Below are 21,709 nucleotides of genomic sequence, written 5' to 3'. Positions count from 1 at the left end.
ACAGTACTTCCACAGTTAGGTGGTTACAGGAATGCTGACTACCAAAACTGATTGTGAGCTTCTAGTCTCCATATGTTCAGTTCTGGTTCAAGTTTTAGTTTTGAAAGGAAGAAAAGACAGAGGTGATGTCTAGTCTGGGGGAGGAGGACCAGGGGGCAGGTAGGGAACACTGAGATGGCTCCAACACTTTGCAGTCTTTGGGGTGGAGTGATAACATGTTGCTGCCTCTATGGGGTGCTTGTATCTATAGTATAGACTGTATGGATAGGAAAAGTAAAAAGTTTGCTCTGTTGCTCAGCCTCATGACAGTTAATTGAGCAGAAGGCCTTCCCACGTATCACTGAGAGGGAACCTGTCTGGCACTGTGATGAAATGGTGGAGTGTAGAAAAGAGTGGTGCCACACTCATGCTACATCCCAGTTCCAGATAGAGGTGCTGGTAGCTAACACATCCTCCAGGGTGTCAGGAGAAGAGGTGTGGGTCCAGGGACCGCTTCCTCACACTAAATATGCTAAGGACACAAGTGCTAAAGCTGAGGCCACTTGCCACTGAGACAAGTCAGACTGGTTCTGGTCAGTACCAATGGGAGTGATCTGGCAACTTTAAAGAAAGGATGAACAAAGAGCACAGGAAAAGACTGTGTGAAGAAAATGATCCAAACAGTGAAAACAAGGCTAGGTAGTTGGGAAACAGCAGGAAAAAGATACCTCATCAGGAAGTTCAAAAGAACTGAAACAGCAGCCAGCATGCTCCACCCTGTGCACTCATTCACTAAGCATGAGAATGGTATTGTGAGCATATCCGATAGAAATACCCAGGATTTTTTCCAATTGCAGAACAAATCACAGTGGATGATAGCATATCCACCCTGTGAAACTACCCGTAAAGGTCTTCATGATGCTTTGCACAGAATTGCACAATATGCTGCTAAAAAAATAAAATAATCTTTCCTTGCCTTTTGCTTCAGCAACACGCCCAACCTTTTCCTTTCCCCACTTTTATTAAAACTGATCTCTGCTCTCTGCAGATTCAGCTATTCATCCACAGGCTGATATCATTTCAGCTTCCTTTGAAATTGTTAGACCGCTCTTCACTGTCTTCCTGGACCAGCTAATCCCTCAGCTGTTAGAGAGCTTTTCATAACTCACATTTGTGATCAACCATGACTGCCACAGTGATGTCCATTTCAGTGTATTCCACACGAACTGCTTTCTTGAGAAGGAATTAATACAACAGAGATAGATCAGTAAATGAGTATCATGAAATTACCCTACAGTTTTCCATTCCTTTTTAATCTACCATGTTTTTCAGTAGCTGCTTAAAAACTGGTATTCAATAACATAAACATCTGATAATATTTAGCTCCTTGAGACACAGATGTTTTACTTACTGAAAAAGTGCTACTGTACGTCTAAATCACTTTATAAAAAGATTCACCAGTCTTTATGGCGCTTCCAAGAAAATACATACAATTCCTTTAGTAGCCTCTCCTCCCTTTATGCAATTGTTGTTTTATCCTTTTCAATCAGACAGATGGTAGGAAAGTTTTGCACTTGAAATTCATAATTGTCTTCCCTGTGGGCATGTGATGATGTGATTATTGCATCATCTCTCCTGTCTCTGAATATTTTAAAAAAAGCTGGCTTACAAATTAGATCTTGGGAAAGGTGAGAGCAGGAACTGGTAATTCCACTTTTGCTCCTGGTTACCTGCTCTGGAAGTAGTGTAATGTGTTTGAAAAACAGATGTCATTGTATAAATACATTCGTCCAAGTTAGCGTGCGTCCAGAATTACTGGAATGTGGCTATCATAAGTAGTACCTGAAAAAACCCCAGATACATATTGTTAGTGAAAGGGATTCCTCACAAATTAAGGTGGGACTTAGAGGCAAATTGTTAATTACCTCTGTCATGTCAGATTAAAAGGAAGCACTAGATTATCTTGTTTTTATTTTCTGAAGTATTTCAAATAATAAAGGTTTATAAATTTTTCTTTACAGCCAAATAAGCTTTACTTTTTCAAGAGAGAGAAAATAGGCCAAATGTTGTCATGAAATCAAGTCTAATTCTTGCTCTGTGAAGGAGATAACCTAAACCCTCAATCTAGGAAACAAGCTGTTTCTGTGGGATTCTGTATGAGCACACATGTGGATAAAGAGCAGCAAGCCAGCCTGCATAGTATAAGGTTTATATCACACAAAAATGACAGTGATAAGTGAGAGAACAAGGTTGGCTATAAAAAGACCTTGCAGTAACTGCAGAAAGCACATCTTGGCAGTATTAATGAATACAGAAGGGAGACGGGTCAAGAGCCTCTTTACCAAAATAGATTTTATATTCTGATGTTGGAGAGCAAGGAAGGAGCTCCATGATCGCTGGAACATTTTATTAATTTTTTTTAATGCAATAATTTGCTTCATCCCAGATGCGGCATCTGCATATATAAGAGGGGAGAAAACAAAGAGGAACAGATGACCAAAACCACAAGTGCTTTTTCACCAGCTTTTTCTTCAAGTTATTTCAAATTCACAGAGTCAGAGGAATTGTTCAGGCTGCCTCCCCTGTGATTCACTGCTGATATACAGACACCTTTTTTGCATGAAGCTATGCTGGCAGGTTGCCAGTACATTATCAGGGTCATGAAATATTCCAATATCCCAGAAATCTGAATGCTATGATAGCAGAAAAAAATTTAGAAAGAGTAGAAACAAAGTTTCTTCCACCTGTAGGTATAAAATAGACACGCAAACTGTTTGGAAATTTTACAAATTGCTATAGCAGAAGAGTTAGCACATAAAGAAATGTTTTTAAATTGCTGAAATGCTTTGAAAATTTAGGGCTACAAACACCTAGGATGCCTAAAATCCTACTTCAGAATACTCAGTATGCATTTCTCATTGGGCTAGAAAATACTACTTGTCACTGCTCTTCAGAACTCAGGTTTTCAAGCATGACAAGTATCTCAAACTATGGCCACTGCATTTTTTGGTTTGTGTTTTTTTTTTTTTAATTTTATTTTTAATTACAGCATAGGCATTTTTAGAACTTGCGGTAAGGGCTGAGGCAGAAGCAGAGACACAGGATTACCAGAAAGATGGAAAAGACGGTATCTAGGATGAATCATTAAATAAAAATTTTCTACTCTATTGTTGGAGATGAATATAAAGGAATATTAGCCAGCAAAATGAAAATAATAATCAGTCAAGAGCATGTGGTGAGCTTATGGATGAGGAAAATGCTCATGGATATTGTACCCCACTGCATGAGTGCAGCCCTGCCAAGATCATGCATTCAGCATGAGACATGCTCCTTTGCTTCTTTCCTCCACCACCCCCAGTGCGGCATTCACTTTCCTACACTCACCAAAGGAACCGTGTTATGCATGTTATTGCATGACAATTCATCCATGCAATTATTGTGTGTACTGATATATGCACACAAACCCCTAAAATGCACAAACATAGGACAGAGTTTAGAAAAAGTTTTCAACATTAGACTTCTGACTTGCAAAATATGTGATTTTCAGTTACAATTTATGACAGAAAACCTTGATCTTTTTCTTCATAGTAGGGTAAGACTGCCTATCCTCAGCAGGAAGGCAATCTAATTTCTTAAATGAAGGCATTTTTCACTAAATATGAACATACAAGCTTTATCAGAGACTTAAGGAATGCAACTCCATTAAGATGAGCATCTCAAACAAATAAGGATATTAAAATTTTAAAAAGCCCATCAACAACGGCGAGCTATTAAACTATCACATCTACATTGAGTGTTTTTAATTAAGTTACTTGGCATTGCTGCAACTGATGCAAATCTATCACACAAACCACAATTGCTGCTGAGGTTCCTTTGGCTATTTATTTTAGTTCAGTACTGCCAGACCATAAATGCTTTCAACCTAGTCTTAGCTTACATAGGAAGCAGCAGCATTTAGACATATTATTGAGGTTCTACTTTTAAAATGGATCAGGAAAAATCCCCCAGATTTGTAACAACATCTACACGCTCTTAGAATTAAATTAGAGAAGACTCTTTGCCTTCTCAAAATGTATATGTATCAAAATTCTTAAAATCATAACATCTAAAACAGGAATAGAAGTACCAGTAAAGAACATCACTACAAATTCTTCTATTTCCACTAACAGAATGTTTCTGTGAGGTATCGGTTATCTTCTGATGGGTAGCATAGCTCAGGGGGGTGCCACACTGGAAGTATCTAGTGATAAGTGGGTACTTACCTATTAAAAAATTCCTGTTGATCAAGATGTGCATCCTGAAATTACAGCCATTCAGAAATAGATCATAGTCGACTACTGCCACAAAATCCAAGAATCTCCTAAAATTCACAGAAAAAAAACAAGAAAATACAATATTTAGTTTAAATTGATAGCTAAGCATTAGTTTTAACAGGCTTTACAGACACACTATAATTGCCCTGAGATCTAGGAAATACACAAAAATAGGAACACAACTGAATATGCCACATCTAAAGTAATTGCAGGAGTGTCACATCAAATATTTTGAAGGCCATGTGTGGCAAATATGCCTGTGAAGTGATTCTTCTGTGGTATAAATTAAGATACACAACAACCAAATACAGGTACAAGTAGTAACAAAATAATACTTACTCAGCTACGTCACTCACTGAAGTACAATGATGGTTCCCTGCCAATGGGCGTGCAGAAGCAATGAATCCTCTCAAAGCTTGATCCGAAGAGTGTAGATTACCCTTAGGAAATGAAGGACTGCATCCATGGGAAGGACAGACTTAGAACACTTATGAGTCAAGGGCAGAGTCATCTGATCGTGAGCTCCTGAGGCAATGTGGTAGCCAAAAGATCAATGGGATCGGTTGAACATGCTGGACAGCTCATGTATAAGATTAAAAATCTGGGTACTGTTCCTCAACATTGGAATGTTTTGACAAATTGTACACCAAAAGCCTCTTCAGTGTTACCTCTTATTTTTTGCACATCTAGGTGTTGTATTTATTGCTCTTTATTGTACTTTGGAACTAAATATATTTACAGAACCACCAAACAAATCAAAACCTATTGAGAAGTGAGCACAGCCTCCACAGTACTGACCACCATTTCCACCAACTTATCTTTAAGATGAAGACTGAAATCTTGGCCCCTTTGAAATAAGTAGCAGAAATCCCATTGACTCAGCAGGAAGAGGATACCATTAGAAGGAATTTCCTTCATTTCATGTCTGAAGAGTTGAAGTTCTTGGATTACACAAAATGAGAAACAATGAGTTTTAAATTATTTATTTGATTTCTCCACATGATCACAGTTATAGTTTTACATCAATAGGGTCTGTTACTACTTACAAACAGAATGCATATTAAAATGAAAGCACTCCTTTCTTCCCCGTAGTTTACAAAAGGGGTCTCAAGCCTCCCCAGAACAGAAGCTTCTTGTAAGCATAATGTTTTTTGATATCTTTAATAGTCTGCATTCAAGACCTAATTCTAACAGTTTAATACAACTCAAAGTTGATTTAAGTTCCTAGCAGGAGACAGGCAACCTCAAAGTGACTGCAGACTTATAGTAATACTAATTTACACACTATGTACAATTTAGAGAATTGTCTATTCCCCCTACTGGTCCCATTTTCACCACCCCCTTTTCACTTTTCCAAATTTAATCTTGTTATTGGTTCCACTTTTCTTTTAAATATATACACAATAATCCATTGCAGGCAAGAAGTGCGATGGTATTTTACAGTGGAACAGCAAAATGCATGCTTAACTGCAGAAAACACACAGCTTCATATGGAACAGCAAGTCAACATCTAGAGATTCATTGTTTAAATATCTGCTGACTCTTTCAGCTCATTTTATCAAGAAACAAGAGGCTTCTGCTGCATGCAGTACATGATGGGAAAATCATTCTACACTGTATGTCAGACTTGGGTTTTTTTAGCAATACAAGACGCACATTATAGTAGGATGAACTTTGTTTTTTGTTTTTACATTGTTTTACATTTCATTCTTAACTTAAAAAAATAAAAACCCCAAATATATATTTGTTGTCCCAGAAAAGATTTTTGTTGCCACACCTTCATTCATTTCAAATCACCATTGCTACTTTGCCACATTGTTTTTTGGGAAAAGAGAAACATGGTCACTCTGTGCAGTTCTGTACCAGTTTTTAATCGGCAATGGCATTTGAGAAAAAGCCCTCTCTATTTTACTACTGCCTGCAGGCTGAAAAAATTCATTTGCTTAACCACACGCAGTGTTAAAAGTACTATAATTTTCCTACTCAAGGCATGATCCACACTGCTTTAAGCAATTGTTAATCAAGGATGGATTCAGAGAGGTTATACTACAGTCCTAAGCAAGCAGCAAAGTTCTTAAGACTTATGCTGACACCAAGACACAATTGTTTGTTTAAAGTACATACAAACACAGTCTAAAAAAAAAACATCAAGTCCACTGTTTCTCCTCATTGACTTGAAATAACAGAGTTTACAAATACTGTGCTCTTACAGGACCAGTTTTGTTTTTTAAACTAGCCTCAAAATGATCTGTGATTTTACACATGCAGCTTAATGCACTGAGAAGGTAGGCACAAACTCTTTTCCCACATATACATGAGATCATGTGTAAATGTTTTTTGTATGTACATTTGTGACATCTCCTGAATATTTCATTGATTGCATATGGAAAATCAGTGGTCAAGCATTAAAATGTGGCTTACTATGTAAGTTTAGAATATTTACATGTAACACTAATTTAAATGAATGAAAGGGATTTTTAAACATAAAGCAAATGCAGATCTGGGAGATTTAACATCCTCATTGTTAATTAACACAGCTAGAGTCCGATTTTCCTCTCCACTGCTACTGCATATTCTGCATTTATTCCATACACAGACAATTTTACTTACGTTATAACTCTGCATCTGAAACAAGTATAGACTCCGTCACTCAGTGAAGAGGAGCGTTCTTACCTATGTTTCAAGTAAAAGATGCAGTTTCTGAACGATGTTTGTACCTGAAAGGTTCTTTATCTTTTCTGGAACAACCTATAAATTACAGTTAGACTCTACTATTGGTACAGATGTATGAAGAAAAGTCTACATATTGAAATGTTAACACTTCAACTAATATCAACAGTAACACTGATAGATTTTGCAAATATACAATATGTAGAGTGTAGCCTCACACTAATAACATTAGATGACATGCAGACAGTTCTACTTTCCCCTTATCAGAACAGTATATATTTTTATAAACTGCAAGGAACAGAGCCTCAGGGGACCCATATGAGCCCTCTTAAGGTAAGCCGCAGAATTTAGAATAGTATGAGTGATACTTAAAAATAATAAAGTAACTACTCATTTTCTTTTCTCTTCATGAAGATAACTTAGAGGAGAAGGAGCAGAAGGGGAAAATATATTGCACATGTGTGAAACAAACGTGAACAGCTTTAAACAAAAGGCTAAACTCTAGATTGCTGTATTTGCTCTCTGTGGAGGTTAACAAAGTGCTCAGTTTGCAGTTTTGCTGGTATTGTGATATCAATGGTATGAAAGGGGAAAAATTACTCAACCTCTACCCCCTCCCCCCCAGATATTAGAGATGCGGTGAGCAAGCCAATATGAAAAGTCACTCTCTTGTTCTCAGGTCCTCATTATTCCTGATAATTTTACTACTCAGATAGAAAATCAACAGGTTATTATTATTATTACTTTTACCCATCTCACACTGGAACTTTTTGCTCATCCTCTTCAAGGTTTGCTTTTAGGCTGGTACAGCTGTGCAGTTGTAATTCCTTTGTCTCTACTGTTTAGGAGTAAAGTCCTTGCAGTGGCTCAAAATGCTGAAACTACAAAGTAGGTGCCATGTATAACTTTGTACAGGATTTTGGGATAAAAATTGTATATAAATTTGCAAATGGTTTAATTACAACACATAAGCAACAACAGCACAGCCTGTTTTTTGTGATGTCTTGCAACTAACTGGACTATGGAAGTGAGGGTTTGAGCATAAACTCAGCCTGCTGAGTGCTGGGTACTTTCAAACTAACAGATGTGATGAGTAAAAATGGTGAAGCCACTTTGTTGCTAGCACATGGCTACATGGAATTACTTTTTTTTAATATATATATATATCTAGAAAAACCCTATACTAAATTCTAAAACAAACCTTCAAGTTTTAGAGTACTTCCACCTAGAAACACTGACTGGAATTCAGCTTCATTGGGGGTAAAAATGAGACATTATGGTAAACAGGAAACAAAGTATCTGAGAAAGATGGAAGTTTGCCATTTTCATGTTTGAGATGAATGTTTTTGCAGTGTATACATGCACCTGTCGTAACTCTTCATGTGTGTTCACTGAATCATATGCATACAAAAGAAATGTGGATCATGTAAATTCACAGTTATCACAGCCTTTAAAGTATCTAAGAATTTGTGTGACCAATGCTTGAAGATGACCACTGGTAAATGGTCATCCTGCATTGTTACGGTATAATTACTGCATCTTAACTAGTTTGCTTACCTGAAATAGCAGAGCAGTTATAATACTGATTACGCATGATATTACCGTGTTAATAAAATAAGGATTTATACAAAGCAGTATTTGACTACAACATTTAAATGCTATGTTACTTGGCACATTTAGTAATGATGGCTTAAAAATCTTAGCAAGCCCAGAGGACTTTCAATGAAAATACTGAAATGTCTGAAATTTGTTTCTAATGTTTAATGTTTTTGGTCTACTCTTTCATATGCTATTCATCTATTATACTGTCCTATCAAGTAAGTGGAATTCCTTGTAAAGTCTATATTGCTAGTTTTGTGGACTGAAAAAATTTATTTCCAAGCACAAATGTTAACTATACAGTATATATATATATATTTATATGTATATATTTATATTATATGAAGTTTACTTACGTACTTTCATCAACCATATCAGGTCTACTTTTTTTTTTTGCCCATTGACAATAAAAGAGCAAGAATGCAACACTTGGTTCTGTATCACTTTTTTCCCTTTTTCATAGGCTAAGTTTTTATTACGCATGTAAAATTGTCAAGGGATTTGGTGTAAAAGGTAGCTTCACTCATATTCAGCAAACAGCGTGTTTTCAAGGCAGTTTAGAAATAAGAACTAACTAGATGGTAAGCATCTATCGAGTAGATAAGTAAAACCAGTATCGATTGCACTAACTTGAATTATTTTATTTAGTAACAGCAAGCCTTTAAGCTCACACAATTAAGTTGTCTAGGTAAAAACAGACAATATTATTTGTTGCTTCCTGTAAGTGCCTTTGTAACTTTGTTTAAAACTATAGTTTTTAGGAGGGTCAGTACATTCTAGACTATTGTGCTGATGCCACTGTGTTTGGGCTTAGTACTGGCTGAAGTGGAGGGAGGTGGTGGCGGTCCGTGGTGGTGTTGAGAGTGCTGGGGATGAGAAGAGTGTCCTGGGTGCGGAGGGGGCAGTGGCGGATGAGAAGAGTGGGTATGCTGCGCGTGGGGGTGCTGCATGTAAGGAGTATGCTGGGAGTGTGCTGCATGCTGGGAATGGGGCACATGCTGGTGATACTGGTGTGGGTGCTGGATGTGCTGGGGAGGGTGATAGTGGTGGTGGTGGTGGTAGGGTGGTGGGTTCTGCTGCATATGACAGTACTGCGAATGGTGAGAGTGCACTTGTGCTTGTGTCTGACCCTCGGCTGGCCCTGTGTGATGCATGGCAGAAGGATGCTGTGAGTGTTGCTGATGTGGGATTACTGGAGGGTGCGGAGGTTGCTGTGATGTGCCAGATGGTGGATGGCCTTGGGAAGGTGGCTTTCCCCTTTTACTACCAAATAAGGAACCTAGGAGTGAGGAGGAGTTAGGCATAGTCTGGTGAGGGCGAGATGGACACTCTCGGGTTGATGTAGCTCTTCGGCGCATGTGAGGACTGCTAATGATGGACCCCTAAAAAGAAATTAATAGAAATAAAAATTAAAAAAATCTTAAAATGTTTAAAAGAAAAAGTTCACACTGACCCACAAACTCCTCCTTCAGTGTTCGCATGGGTGGACTATGTTAAGAGTTCTAGGAAAAATTTTATTTCCACCTCCTCTAAGTTGCCAATGAGGCACTCATGCCCTCTTGGGATATTTTAAGCATTAAATATTTTTCTCTCGGTACTTTAATATCAAAAGCTATGACTTTAAATAAGGAAAATGTCACGGAAGAGTAACATGATGTAAGAGCTAGGAGTGTGTTTTTAAAGGAAAAGTACATTTTAAAATACTGTAAAAATACCATACTTGTTTTTTTACAACAAAAAATAAAACTACATTAATTTCAACCTCAATAGTTAAACATACAGCAGCAAATATTACAGTTACAATCCAGATTTCCAAACAGTATTTTAAACTTTTTTATAGTAGTTTTCCACTACTATATGCCACAGTGCTGCTTCTCAAGCCCCTCTCTGAATATGTTTAATGGAACCATACTATTTTTGCCACTAAGATTTCTTTGTGACCGTGCTTTTCTGACCTGTGGTCCAACATTCTCTATTATTTAGCCTGGAAGGTGTATTTAGTTTCTGGAAGTTTTGGGTTTGTATTTTTTTAGAAGGAATTATGGGACACAACAGTACTTAGGCAAAATGTGCTAGATTTAAACTGCAATCTACCTAAAGCAAAAAAAAAAAAAAAAAAAAAAAAAAAAAAAACCAACCCAAACCAAACCAGAAAAGAAAAAGAAAAAGAAAAAATCTGCAAGCTGAATTCAGAGACATGAACAGTTTATATATAAATGGTTTGAAGATGAATGAAATCTCATGAAATCCACATTGAATTCACCTATCTTAATTTTTCCTCCCATGCCCTATCTGTGCAATTCCATGGTGTCATGACTGCATACATTTAGCAATTTAACTCGAAAATAAGCAATGGGAATGGTTGAGCATGAAAGTCAATAGTTGTAGCTAAATATCAAACAGCAGGAACAGTGTACTTTGTAACAAAGAGCAAGTGGGCTTTTAAGCTGGGACCAGACTGAAATGGTGGCAAAAGGACACATCATATTCATTTAACCATGCTTTCAGGACAAAGGGAACAAGGTTAGCTCAAACCAAAAATGGCATCGGTCTAAAACAAGCTGTCAGTGCTTTTTAAGCTGGAAGAATACGTAGTGAGTAGCCTAGGCATGCATTTTATTTGAGGCAGGCAGGTTACATGTTAGAAGAAAAAAGAGCAAAAAAATATGTATATAAAAGAAAGGTTTGAAATGCACATCATCACATCCAGCTAGACATCAGTAACTTCCTACTTACTTCCATATTGCTGTCTAGCGATCCTGCACTGCTGCGTCGCCCACGCTTGCCTGCCCAGGACATGCAACACCATAGATTAGAGACTGAGACAAGACCCGGGTGAAAAACAGCTGCTTTCCCTGAATCACTAGAGGAGTCTCTAAATGCAACTAGAGGGGCTCCAGGGGGGTTAACATTGCACTGCACTGGTACAGCAGCTACTAAGGCAGAAATTTAGATTTTTAAGGCCAGTAGTTATATTAAGTTTCTGTACCTGACTTGTTTCTTTAAGAGGTATTGTTGTTGTGAAGCAACTATCATTAGCAGGGTGTGATTTTTTTTTTTCTTAATTTGTACAACCCTTAAAATACATGTATTTTAGCAGCTATATCTAGTAGTATGGTTATGATGTTGACCAGCTACAATTTTAAATTGTTTGATTTCCTGGAATCTAATTATCTATGAAGCTTCTTTCTTTATAGACTGGTAGCATTGATATATACTGGTGGGGTGGTATTAATTTAAATACAAAATTTAATATTAGCATATTCTGAACTTCAGTGTGGGGGATTGGTGAGGGGCATCAGTTTCATAATTTAATTTTGAACCTCAGTGGATTTCATATACTCTTCTTGCATGAGGTTTTAAAAAAACTAAACTTAATTTTTGATCAATAAGTCTGGAATCTGTCTTGACATTATGGCTAGATTTTGTTTGTTTAGCTGTGCAGTGCTTTATCTGTAAGTATGATGGTTTCGTTCTCAAACATTCTCAAACTGCCAAAGATATTTGCCTAAAACTACACATGAAACACCAGACTGTTTGCCTAAAGAGCCAGAATACCTCAGTGGCTGTATATAGAACACAGGATCCCAGATTTTCTCTCTCATTTCACAGGACAGAAAATAGCGTATGGCTGTAGTGGAAATAGATTCCACCCCCCCCAGAGGATAGGTTGTTGAGCATTGCTTTGCAAAGTTTCAGAAAACTTTACTGGCAGGGTGTATAAACAAAGTTAACCTCTGAAGAGTGGTCAGGTTCTCAGAGCTTCTCTAAAATATGCATGTTTTTAGAAACCTAAGTTTTCTCAATGCTTTCTCCTTGCTTTCCTGAAATATCAAAGACAATCTCCACCCTGCATTGGTATATTGCTGCCTTCAGAATCTTCTACTCGAACAGAGTAGAAACCAAGATCAACGAGAAAAATCGTACTTAAAATGCCTGTAATTTCCCTCAGATAGGGACTATCCCTATAAAGGGTGCTTTATTTATTTCCTTAAAAACAAATTGAACCCAATTCTGTATTGCCCTACATTGTAATATGAAAGCTAGTAAGTAAATCCTCTTGAGCATTCCCCTCTGTCAGTGCGTGTTTATACAAGACTGTTCTCTGGTCTTTGAGATGCCATCCCATCTCAAAAATGTTTCCCTAGAGCTGCAGCATTCAAATGCATTTCAAGAAAATGGTAACTCAGAATTGCATGTAAGCATAACTCTGTACTCTTACAATAATTAACCGCTGTGGTATAAATCAAGGTGGTATTTATCAAATCTAAAGACCAGTTTTGCTTAATATACTACTGTTCTACTTGAAATTTTTCAGAGTGGTACTTAGAGTGGTTTTTCATTTATTTTTATAAAATTAAATTTCAGTTAATTTAGTCTTTTCTGATTCATTCCAACAATTCACTGATGTTAGATATGAATATCCTTTCTAAGAAATATCTTCAACTTATTTAAGTATAATATGTCCCATATATGTACAGGCAGTATATGGGACTAAGAATATTTCAAATTTATAGTAGAAATATTAAGTGATTAAAATGTTTTTACAAACTTAAATGTTCCAAAAGAAAATTCAGAGTTTCATTAATAAAAATCCATTCTACCTTGCAGAAAATGATCTCACAGATGTGCAGATTATTACAGTAAATATAAATAGTTCTCACTGCTACCCTGTATTTCTTGAAGCTCTGTTCTACACCAGTGAGATCCACTGAGATCTAAACAATGTATTATGGTCTTTCTTTGTATATCTTGGGGAAAAAATTTTGGAAAAAAGTTCTAAATTAAGGTTTTGGTAAAGCAAACTAATGTAGCAGCTCTTATAACAATAAGTCATTATTACCAGCCTCCAAAGGCTGTGAAATTGATATTCCCAGCAGCAGCAGAATCTGTAAAACCATTCTAGCTACGGAGCTAGAAGGAAGTATAGGTACTACCCAGTACCTATACCTTGACTTGCTCAAAATTATCAAAAAAATATGCTCTAACCATTAATTTAGAGAAACCACTTTCCAGGGTGAAAAGACTCTTTGTAACCTTCATCTATTCATCTTGTTTTCTGGATGAAACAAGTATAGTCTTAAGATCACACTGATGGTGAAAATAGTTTATTTGTATCTTCAAACAGATTATACTCAAAGTACTGATTAAGCCCCAGGAGATGAGAAAACAGCAAAACCACACCTCGCCTTGCTGAGCTCCTCCTTCCCTAGAAAAAGCAAACAGTTTCTCTTCCATACGACAGAAAAGTTTTTGGTACAAAGGTGTTTATATACAGTGTGGGTTGCCTTTGTACAAAATACTTGTAAAATGGCTTGGTATTAACATACACATATCACAAAAGACTTGATTCATACAAATCTGTTAAAAAAAAAATCAGTACATTCTATCATGCTCGTTACTGTTGCTATTCCATTGAAGAATAGGAAATATTACAACAGTGACAAGGGAAGAGACAGGATAAATCTCTTCTACTTGGAAAGCTCTTCTAATAAGGGAGAAGACTGCTAGCGTCCTCCATCCTATAAAGTGCAGCAAAATCCATGAGAGAGGAAGGAGAAAATAAGCTAGTAACCCTGCCTGCATCAGATGAGGGAGGAGCCAAGGGACTTCACCATCCCATCACAGACTGATTCAACAAATTAAGGGATTCTGTAATTGCACGAAGTCAGAGTCTTTTTAAGGGGATTACAATGCTGAGAAGTTCCACAGTCCTTTCCATTTTGGGATACAGGAAACTTGAAAAAATACATTATGCAATTGTTTTTTAAAAAAACACTTTTTTTTCTGGAAGGCAGAAAGAAACATTTAAAAAGTTAAACGTTGACAACTGATATTATATGCAACATACAAATAGAATTATTTTAATTCTGGAACTACTTAATGTTTTTGTTTTGGGCTTGCTTTTTTTTTATAGTAGCCTCTACTGGTCTGTGATTGATTTGAGATAGCTCAAGACTAAGGAGATTACAAAACAATCACAAATTATAATGATAGTAACTGTTATACCATCCTGTGCTTCTGTGCAGATTCCAATATTACATGGGTATGCCAGTTGTGTATTACTGGGGCAAACCATAAAATTACAATTTTTGAACTAGTGTAGTGTGTAAATATTATTGGCGCCTTACAGGTTAGGGATGGGGGGAATAAAGCTTGATTTCCACAGGTGCTCACCACTGTAAACTCAGAGTGAAAGCACTGGGTCCTCCAGCAACTCAGTCACTGGAATTCAGATTGCCTAGCCTAAAATCAGTTGAGAAACCTGTGAGATACAGATTCAGAAACACAACCAGTCTGCTTTAGCAACTACAGAATTTTTCCCAGGTACTAACGGCCATGATGAGACCTCACACCTTTCTGTAAACCTACTTATCATGTAATTGTATATGGAGTAAGTGGTGAAATGTCCAAAATTCTATCGGAACCTATAAAACTCAGCATTAACTGCATTAAAATTTGTCTGGCTCCTAATTTCAAAGTCTGGGACAAATAAAATCAGTTCTTCCTTGACTATAGCTCAAGAATGAGCAAAAAAAATTATATAATTTTCTTCTGAGAAAAATAAAGCAATAAATACTTTTGACATATTGACATATTGGAACAGTTGGTTGCCACATTCTGCTTTTTATTCCATGGAAAGAACTGTCAATCCACAAGGAACAATACTATCTTCAAAATCAAGAGACCCTCATCCACATCCTTTTTGCAATTATTATTTAAGCTATCATGGCAATTGCATGGAAGATCAACAAACAGGAAACAATTCCTGACATTGTTTCCTGATAGAAATCTTGCCTTTCCTTTCAGTTTACAGCTTAGGAGTCAGAATCATTCAGGGTATCAACATTCATTAGATCCAAGAAGCTTATGAATCATCACTCTTTTCCAAGAGAGAAATTTAAAGTCACCTTCCACAGCCACCATTTACTACTGTGATATCTGGTAGAGAGTAATGAACTGTTTTCTTAAACAGTTTTGTCATATACCTGTGCAACCAAAATGCTGTTCAAACAGATTTCCCCTTCACTGAATAAATATTAAAAAAAAAAAAATTCAATTTGTTTCTGCAAAAAATTATCTGCCTTACTGTATAAACATGCAACCAGGCAATTGTCTCACGTTTATTAGATTTATTTCTGTTTAAATGTAGAAAGGAACTCTCAGAAAATCCACTTTCATCATGCCTTTTTCTACAGAAAGACACATCCACACACAGTCCCACTACTCTTGTTCCTCCTTCTTTTTCATCCTGTGTTTCATCCACAAAAAGACGAATTGAGGCAACCTAACTCATTACCCTTTTACAGAAGCAATTTAGTATGGTACAATCACTGGGATGCAGTATCTTGCTAACTGAGAGAGATTTCTTTGTTTTTCCATGGATCATCTACCCCATATTAAAACAAAATCAGCCTCACATGCAAGCTATTCACTGAGAAAGGCAGAAGAGACATGTATAATCTCATTAAAATTGCATCAAATAACAAAGTGAGTAACAGGTATTTAACTTCTCAAGTCGGTTGCACTGCACAAGACCAAACAGAAACTCTCCATAATTCTCAACTCGTTGAAGTTAAAATTAAGTTTAGTTGGGTTTAACAAACTCATTGATAAACCCTGCAGTCTGTGAGTGATTTCTACTTTTTATTATGGAAAAAAAAGTTATTTTTGTTAATAAGCATGCCAATTGTAGGCATGCCCTGTTGAAAATGAAATGTTTTCATGATTACAAATACTTGTTTATTGCATAAACCCATAACATGAATTTAAATACATGGCAATGTTTGAAAGACAGGAATGAAAAATTCCTATGAGATGAAAAAAATTAATTAGAAATCACATTTATGGGTACAGATACCCACTGAACTCACATATTCAACAATATGGTAGTTCTCATTCTAATGAAATAAAAACCAAACAACAAAAAAGGATGATGGAAGTATCCTCAAATCTGAGGTATAATAGTGGGGAAGACTAGTGGCTTGATCTAAAATCCATTGAAGCCAATCAAGCACCAATATTCAACTTCAGCCTGATTTTGGATCAAGGTCCTAGGTCTTTTTAAGGAAGCAAATGGACATATGAGTAGGAAGGCCTAAACAGAGAATAAAAATAATTGAAAGAGCTCACTCTCTATGTATTTGCATGCATATAGATATACCCACAAACCACACTAATTTCAGCTCACAACAATTTTATTTATTGCAGCATAGCTAAAATCTCTTTAGCTAAAAAAAGGAAAAAGTATTGTCTACTACCAAAGTTATACGTAGTATTGAAATTATGACTATACTGTAACTCATCACTGCAATTAAAAGAACAAACCACAGTATGTAACAAAGACTATGAACTAAAGAAATAATAGGGGAAAAAAAAAATACATAGTTGCTACTATCCCCAGAAGAACTTCCTGAATAGTGGGCATGGTATTCAGATGTGACTTCTTGTGAATGACAGGAACCATGTTTAACACTGAAAGAGAAGGTTACTACCCATGGTAGCCCGTATTACATGGGTATACCAGTTGTGTATTACCAAGGCAAACCATAAAAACAAAACATATAAAACTTCCCCTGACTTTTCTTTGGCTAAAAAATCACACCACCACTGCTTTCCAGTCTTTAGCTGTATTAATCGGTTAATAAATCTTATGACACATCAGTGGTTTTGTGAGATATCTGTATTCTTTTCTACTAGGATTTCCTTTATTATATTGGTAATAGAATTTCACAACAACCTCTTCTGCAAGAATTGGGAACTATATCTGGAGTTACAAAATAATAAAAGAGCATCAGGGACACACTGTATCTGAATTACATAGCTCTATGCAGGATTTAGTAGGGCTTCACTCAATTTCATTCATCAATGTGGTAACACAGATACACTTGAGCACAAAATACACAGAAAGTGGTCATTACACAAAGATCAGTTTCTTTTCTTTCTAAGCCTATTGTATGAAGGGAAAGAAGCAAAGGGGAATAAAAAAAGAAAAGAAAACTAAGCGGGTTACTCCTAGCACAAGTCAACCATTTTTTTTAATAAAACACTTAATTTTTCCTCCGTCTTCACTCTCCTTTAAAAGTATATATAGCAATCTACAATAGTTTAAATGCTTTCAAATAGTGGTTGCTTAATAGAACAAGGGTAAAAAACAAACAGATATTAAACATGAACTATGAAAGAGGTGCTATTTAAAACGTTTGAAATTTCAGTATTACTAGTTCTGAAAGCCCGCTGTGAGCTGGGCTTGATAGGCATCATTCACACATCTTTGCATGCACCAGTCAGAGAAAGGAAATAAAGGCAGTGCTTACCTGCTTCAGACAGGTCTCTAAGGGAGCTGCTTAGTGCACTTCTTTTCAGGCCCTCCCCAGTAGCATAGCTGTCATCCAGGCAAGCTCTGTTCAGAGTCCCATTGCCAGAATCTTTTTTCAGACTGGAGCATTGAGACATGCTTGGACGCACCACACCCTTCTGTTTTTCTAGCTCAGCTGAAACAAAGAGAATAATTTTGCAATTCGTAGTTATTGACTATAATGGAGGACATGCTAACATCACAATTACTGTATGTGATCACATATTGCGGTGAATAATAGATAAGAATCCATTTTGGCACTGTTAAATGCCGGAGAAAAACTTCAACCCTGTACTAATAGCTTTTTATTACAACATACAGGATGAAAGGTTATTCCTCTTTTGGAAAAACAGAAGATAAAATTCCATGTTTAGATACTCATTTAACTTCCAGCAAAATATATAAATTTGTACTATGATTACCTAATTGAGAGAATACAGGAATATAAACAGAGAAATGGAGAAAAATTCAGTTAAACTTATTTGAAGGGCCATCACTGAGAATTTCAGTGTGATGTAAATGATCCCTAAAATTCGTAGTGTAATTTATACTACAAATTACAAACCCACCTCTTCTGTGTCCACTGCTATTTGCAGTTTGCCCAGGCTAAATTTCCACTGCAGCTACACTGCAGTAAATAGTCAATGAACTCAGCTGGGGCTGAAGATATCATTAGGTTTTTCCTCTTTCTAGATTGAAAGCCATGGGGAAAAACTCACATTGTATTGAACTTTTAAATGAGTTCTAATGGCTTACATACATTCAAGATTTTCTTATTTTTATTAGCTTTAAAATGCTCTATTATATGTACCTTTGTACTTACACTCTATTCTGTGCTTTTCCATTTCTTGAACCTCTGCAATTGACTCCCTCAAGTCATCTGTAAACTTCTTCCTGTCCTGAGGATTCGGTGCATTGAAATTTATTAGTACTTTGATATCTGCTCCTGGAACAGCTGACGTGAGCCGAATACCGTTGGGATAATCTAGAAGAAAAAGTCAAGAAAAACTAAGCTCTGATTATTCCAATTACTTTTCTTTTTATATATAAAAAAAGACCAAACAGAAAACCCCCTACAACTGAAGGCTTTTTACTAGTGTTACCATATAAGGAACAAAGTCAGAAAAATAAAAGTCTGAAGGTGCAATATTAGAATGAAAATCCCTAAGATACATTGGAACTACTTAACTGTCAAGATACCAAACAAATATTGAAAGATAGTATTTATGCAGCTGTTACCCTTAAGGTATAATGTACGATATAAAAGAAAAATCCCAGAAAAAAAATTTAAGGGGATAATTTTTGTTTCATGAAGCAGATCCCATTATCTACCTTACTCAGTTGTGACCAAAGCTTTGCTGAGTAAAGACTACTTGAATACATCTCAAGTACTAGAAACTCTATTACACTTTTAACGTTTGCTGGAAGACAAACACACTAGCATGTACAGCTTTTAGTATTTCCTATTAAGTTGTGTTCCCTGGACATCCTACTTTCATTTCTTTTTCTAAAAAAAAGAAGTTAAAATTAACTGTTAAATTAAATATTGAGGAAGTAAAGGGAGCGGGCTTCCCCCTTCCCCTCTTTTGGCCCGTATTACGGACATCTTCACAATAAAAGGCGGATTTTTTTGTCACACTGTCTTTGCCTCTTTTCTGGCTGCCATTTGAGAATGCCAATTTTACAGCTGGTTAAAAAATATCTCCTGGTTGAGAGAAAAGGTCCATTTACAGAAAGATAGCTTATAATGAAGATATATTCTGTTGTAGAAAACAATCAGCCTTTGCTTGAAGCACAGACCTGTAGAAACGGGGTGTCAGAAAAAATCAAAATGTGCATTCTATATCACAATATTTTCTTTCACTCAACTGCCTGACCTTATTGGTTTCCTAAAGCTCTCAAATATTTACTTAAATGTTCAACCTGAAGTTCAAGTGCTCCAATCTACTGAAAATTAATTCCCCGAAGAACCAACCGATAATGTAAGGTAGTCTCTTCCTCAAAGTCATTAGATTTCAACAAAATACAGACTTAAAATATTGAGAAACAAGTGCAAATGCTTTGCTTTTTTAAAAGGACACCTTAAATTCCAAATCAGATTTGCAACAAGAAGTGAAGTGAGTCCATTTACCATTCTCAGGTGAAAAAGGGTGCCGACTACTGCAAGCTTCAAAGGGCACAGAGGGGAAGAAGGGAGCAAGAATCTGGGGCTTCTGTCAGGGTCTGATAACAATATCTTGCACAGAAGCAATGTATAGCTGATCTGCTTCTCCTGCTCACATGACAATTGCATCTACCTTCAGTCAAATAGCAGCCACCTCAAGTTGCCTGCAGCTGCAGTCATTCAGAATACAGCCAAATAGCCAAAAGTGCAGAGGAGTCTGGTGCTAGGCAAGCTAAAAGGTGGAGAACATGGTATAACAGCATGTACTGTTTCGAACACTGAAACTGTTCAAATATGCATTAATATTGGATACTGAATATGCAGTAAACAGCTCTAGAAAGTGCACCTCTTGGAGAAAAGAAAAAAAAAACGTTTATGAAACCAAACAAGGAAACTTGGTAACCCCAAAGTCACATGGGCTACCTTCACATATGAACAAATAACAAATCTCCACATACTGAACAAACAAAAATATTTTATTACCAGAGATACTTCTTTATATCATACTGATTAAGCATCAGGAAACACGTAAGTATTTACTGGTTTCAGATACACTCTCTCTAAAGTGATCTCCTTGCCCTTTATATATTCAGTGATTTGACCGAAAATGTAAAATATACTTCCTTTATGGCCTATTTATTTACTAGAGATACATGACATTGTTTTCCCTTTTGGGGCTCATCCATCCCTCAGCGTGACTGACTTCTATCATTAGAAGTCAATTCTTCTATCATCAATGCCAACCATTTTGTTTAACTTCACCAATAGCCATACCAATATTTTTGTTGCTTCTGCTTTAGTGATGCTAAATTTTACTCACTTGAAACCAGCTGATTTCAACAGCTGCTATGCACAGGTTTAATGAAAGGCACGATGGCTCTGGCTAAAACACCCCAGAGCTTGCTGGGGAAAGGGGAAGCCAAGAATATGAATTTTACAAACCACAGGGGAAGAATACTTCTCTTTCCCCGTTGGAAAATAACGCAGTCCACCTGACAGGCACTGATATTAGAAGTACAGTCAGCTCACTGATTCACCATAGTGAACTCACCTCAGGAGTCCAACTATGTCTACTTAAGTGTCTCAATTAAAATGCGTCCAGTTCACTGGCAGGAATCTGACCTTTTACTCCTAGTTCCACTACAGATATTAAATTTACTTGAATAAAGTGTTTCTACTTAGCGTGCTTATGTGATGAATTTTTAAAAATTTATTTAACTTGACTTCAGAGGAATGATATATTCTTGTATTTTCAGTAGAATCCAGGATAGAAATATTTGGCCTTCCTCTCTAAAAATGAGTTTTCTATCACATGACGAGTGCAAAAGAGGGAGAGAATGAATGTGCATGTATTTAAATAATCTGCAGGTCACATCACTGCTGTAAGCACTACAAAGTCTTCCCTACTGAAATCTCCAGATGCTTTGACTCAGTAACAGTGACTTCTTTTGAGTGAGATGAGCATTGGAGCACATTCTCAAGGACACGTGAAAATTAATTGGTCCACAACGGAAAAGCACAGAAAATACTGAATGTCACACCGAACTGTATCCAATTTATCATGAAGGTCAAGATTTGGTTTACAAACCATTAAGTCAGGTCAAATAGACTGTCCCCCTATGCACC

General features: G+C 36.5%; 1 protein-coding gene across 5 annotated transcripts in view; it reads right to left on the bottom strand.

Moving 5' to 3' along the window:
- Positions 1 to 5,259: 5,259 nt before the first annotated feature.
- The window catches only part of IQSEC1 (IQ motif and Sec7 domain ArfGEF 1), a 196,657-nt gene continuing 180,207 nt past the window's right edge, over positions 5,260 to 21,709 (bottom strand). For 4 of the 5 annotated variants that reach the window (XM_064454314.1, XM_064454313.1, XM_064454310.1 and 1 more), the window contains 4 exons: positions 18,731 to 18,904; positions 17,879 to 18,055; positions 11,298 to 11,347; positions 5,260 to 9,943 (listed from right to left, as the gene is read on the bottom strand). In XM_064454314.1, coding sequence (XP_064310384.1) covers positions 9,338 to 9,943; positions 11,298 to 11,347; positions 17,879 to 18,055; positions 18,731 to 18,904 — 1,007 coding nt within the window. In that variant the 3' untranslated portion in view covers positions 5,260 to 9,337. The remainder of the gene's footprint in view (positions 9,944 to 11,297; positions 11,348 to 17,878; positions 18,056 to 18,730; positions 18,905 to 21,709) is intronic. The other variant, XM_064454311.1, reaches the window with a different exon arrangement.

This window comes from Phalacrocorax carbo, chromosome 6 (assembly GCF_963921805.1).
Source record: "Phalacrocorax carbo chromosome 6, bPhaCar2.1, whole genome shotgun sequence".
Taxonomy (NCBI): Eukaryota; Metazoa; Chordata; class Aves; order Suliformes; family Phalacrocoracidae; genus Phalacrocorax; species Phalacrocorax carbo.
The sequence above is the reverse complement of the archived record's forward strand: the minus strand, read 5'-3'. Positions and strand labels throughout refer to the sequence as shown.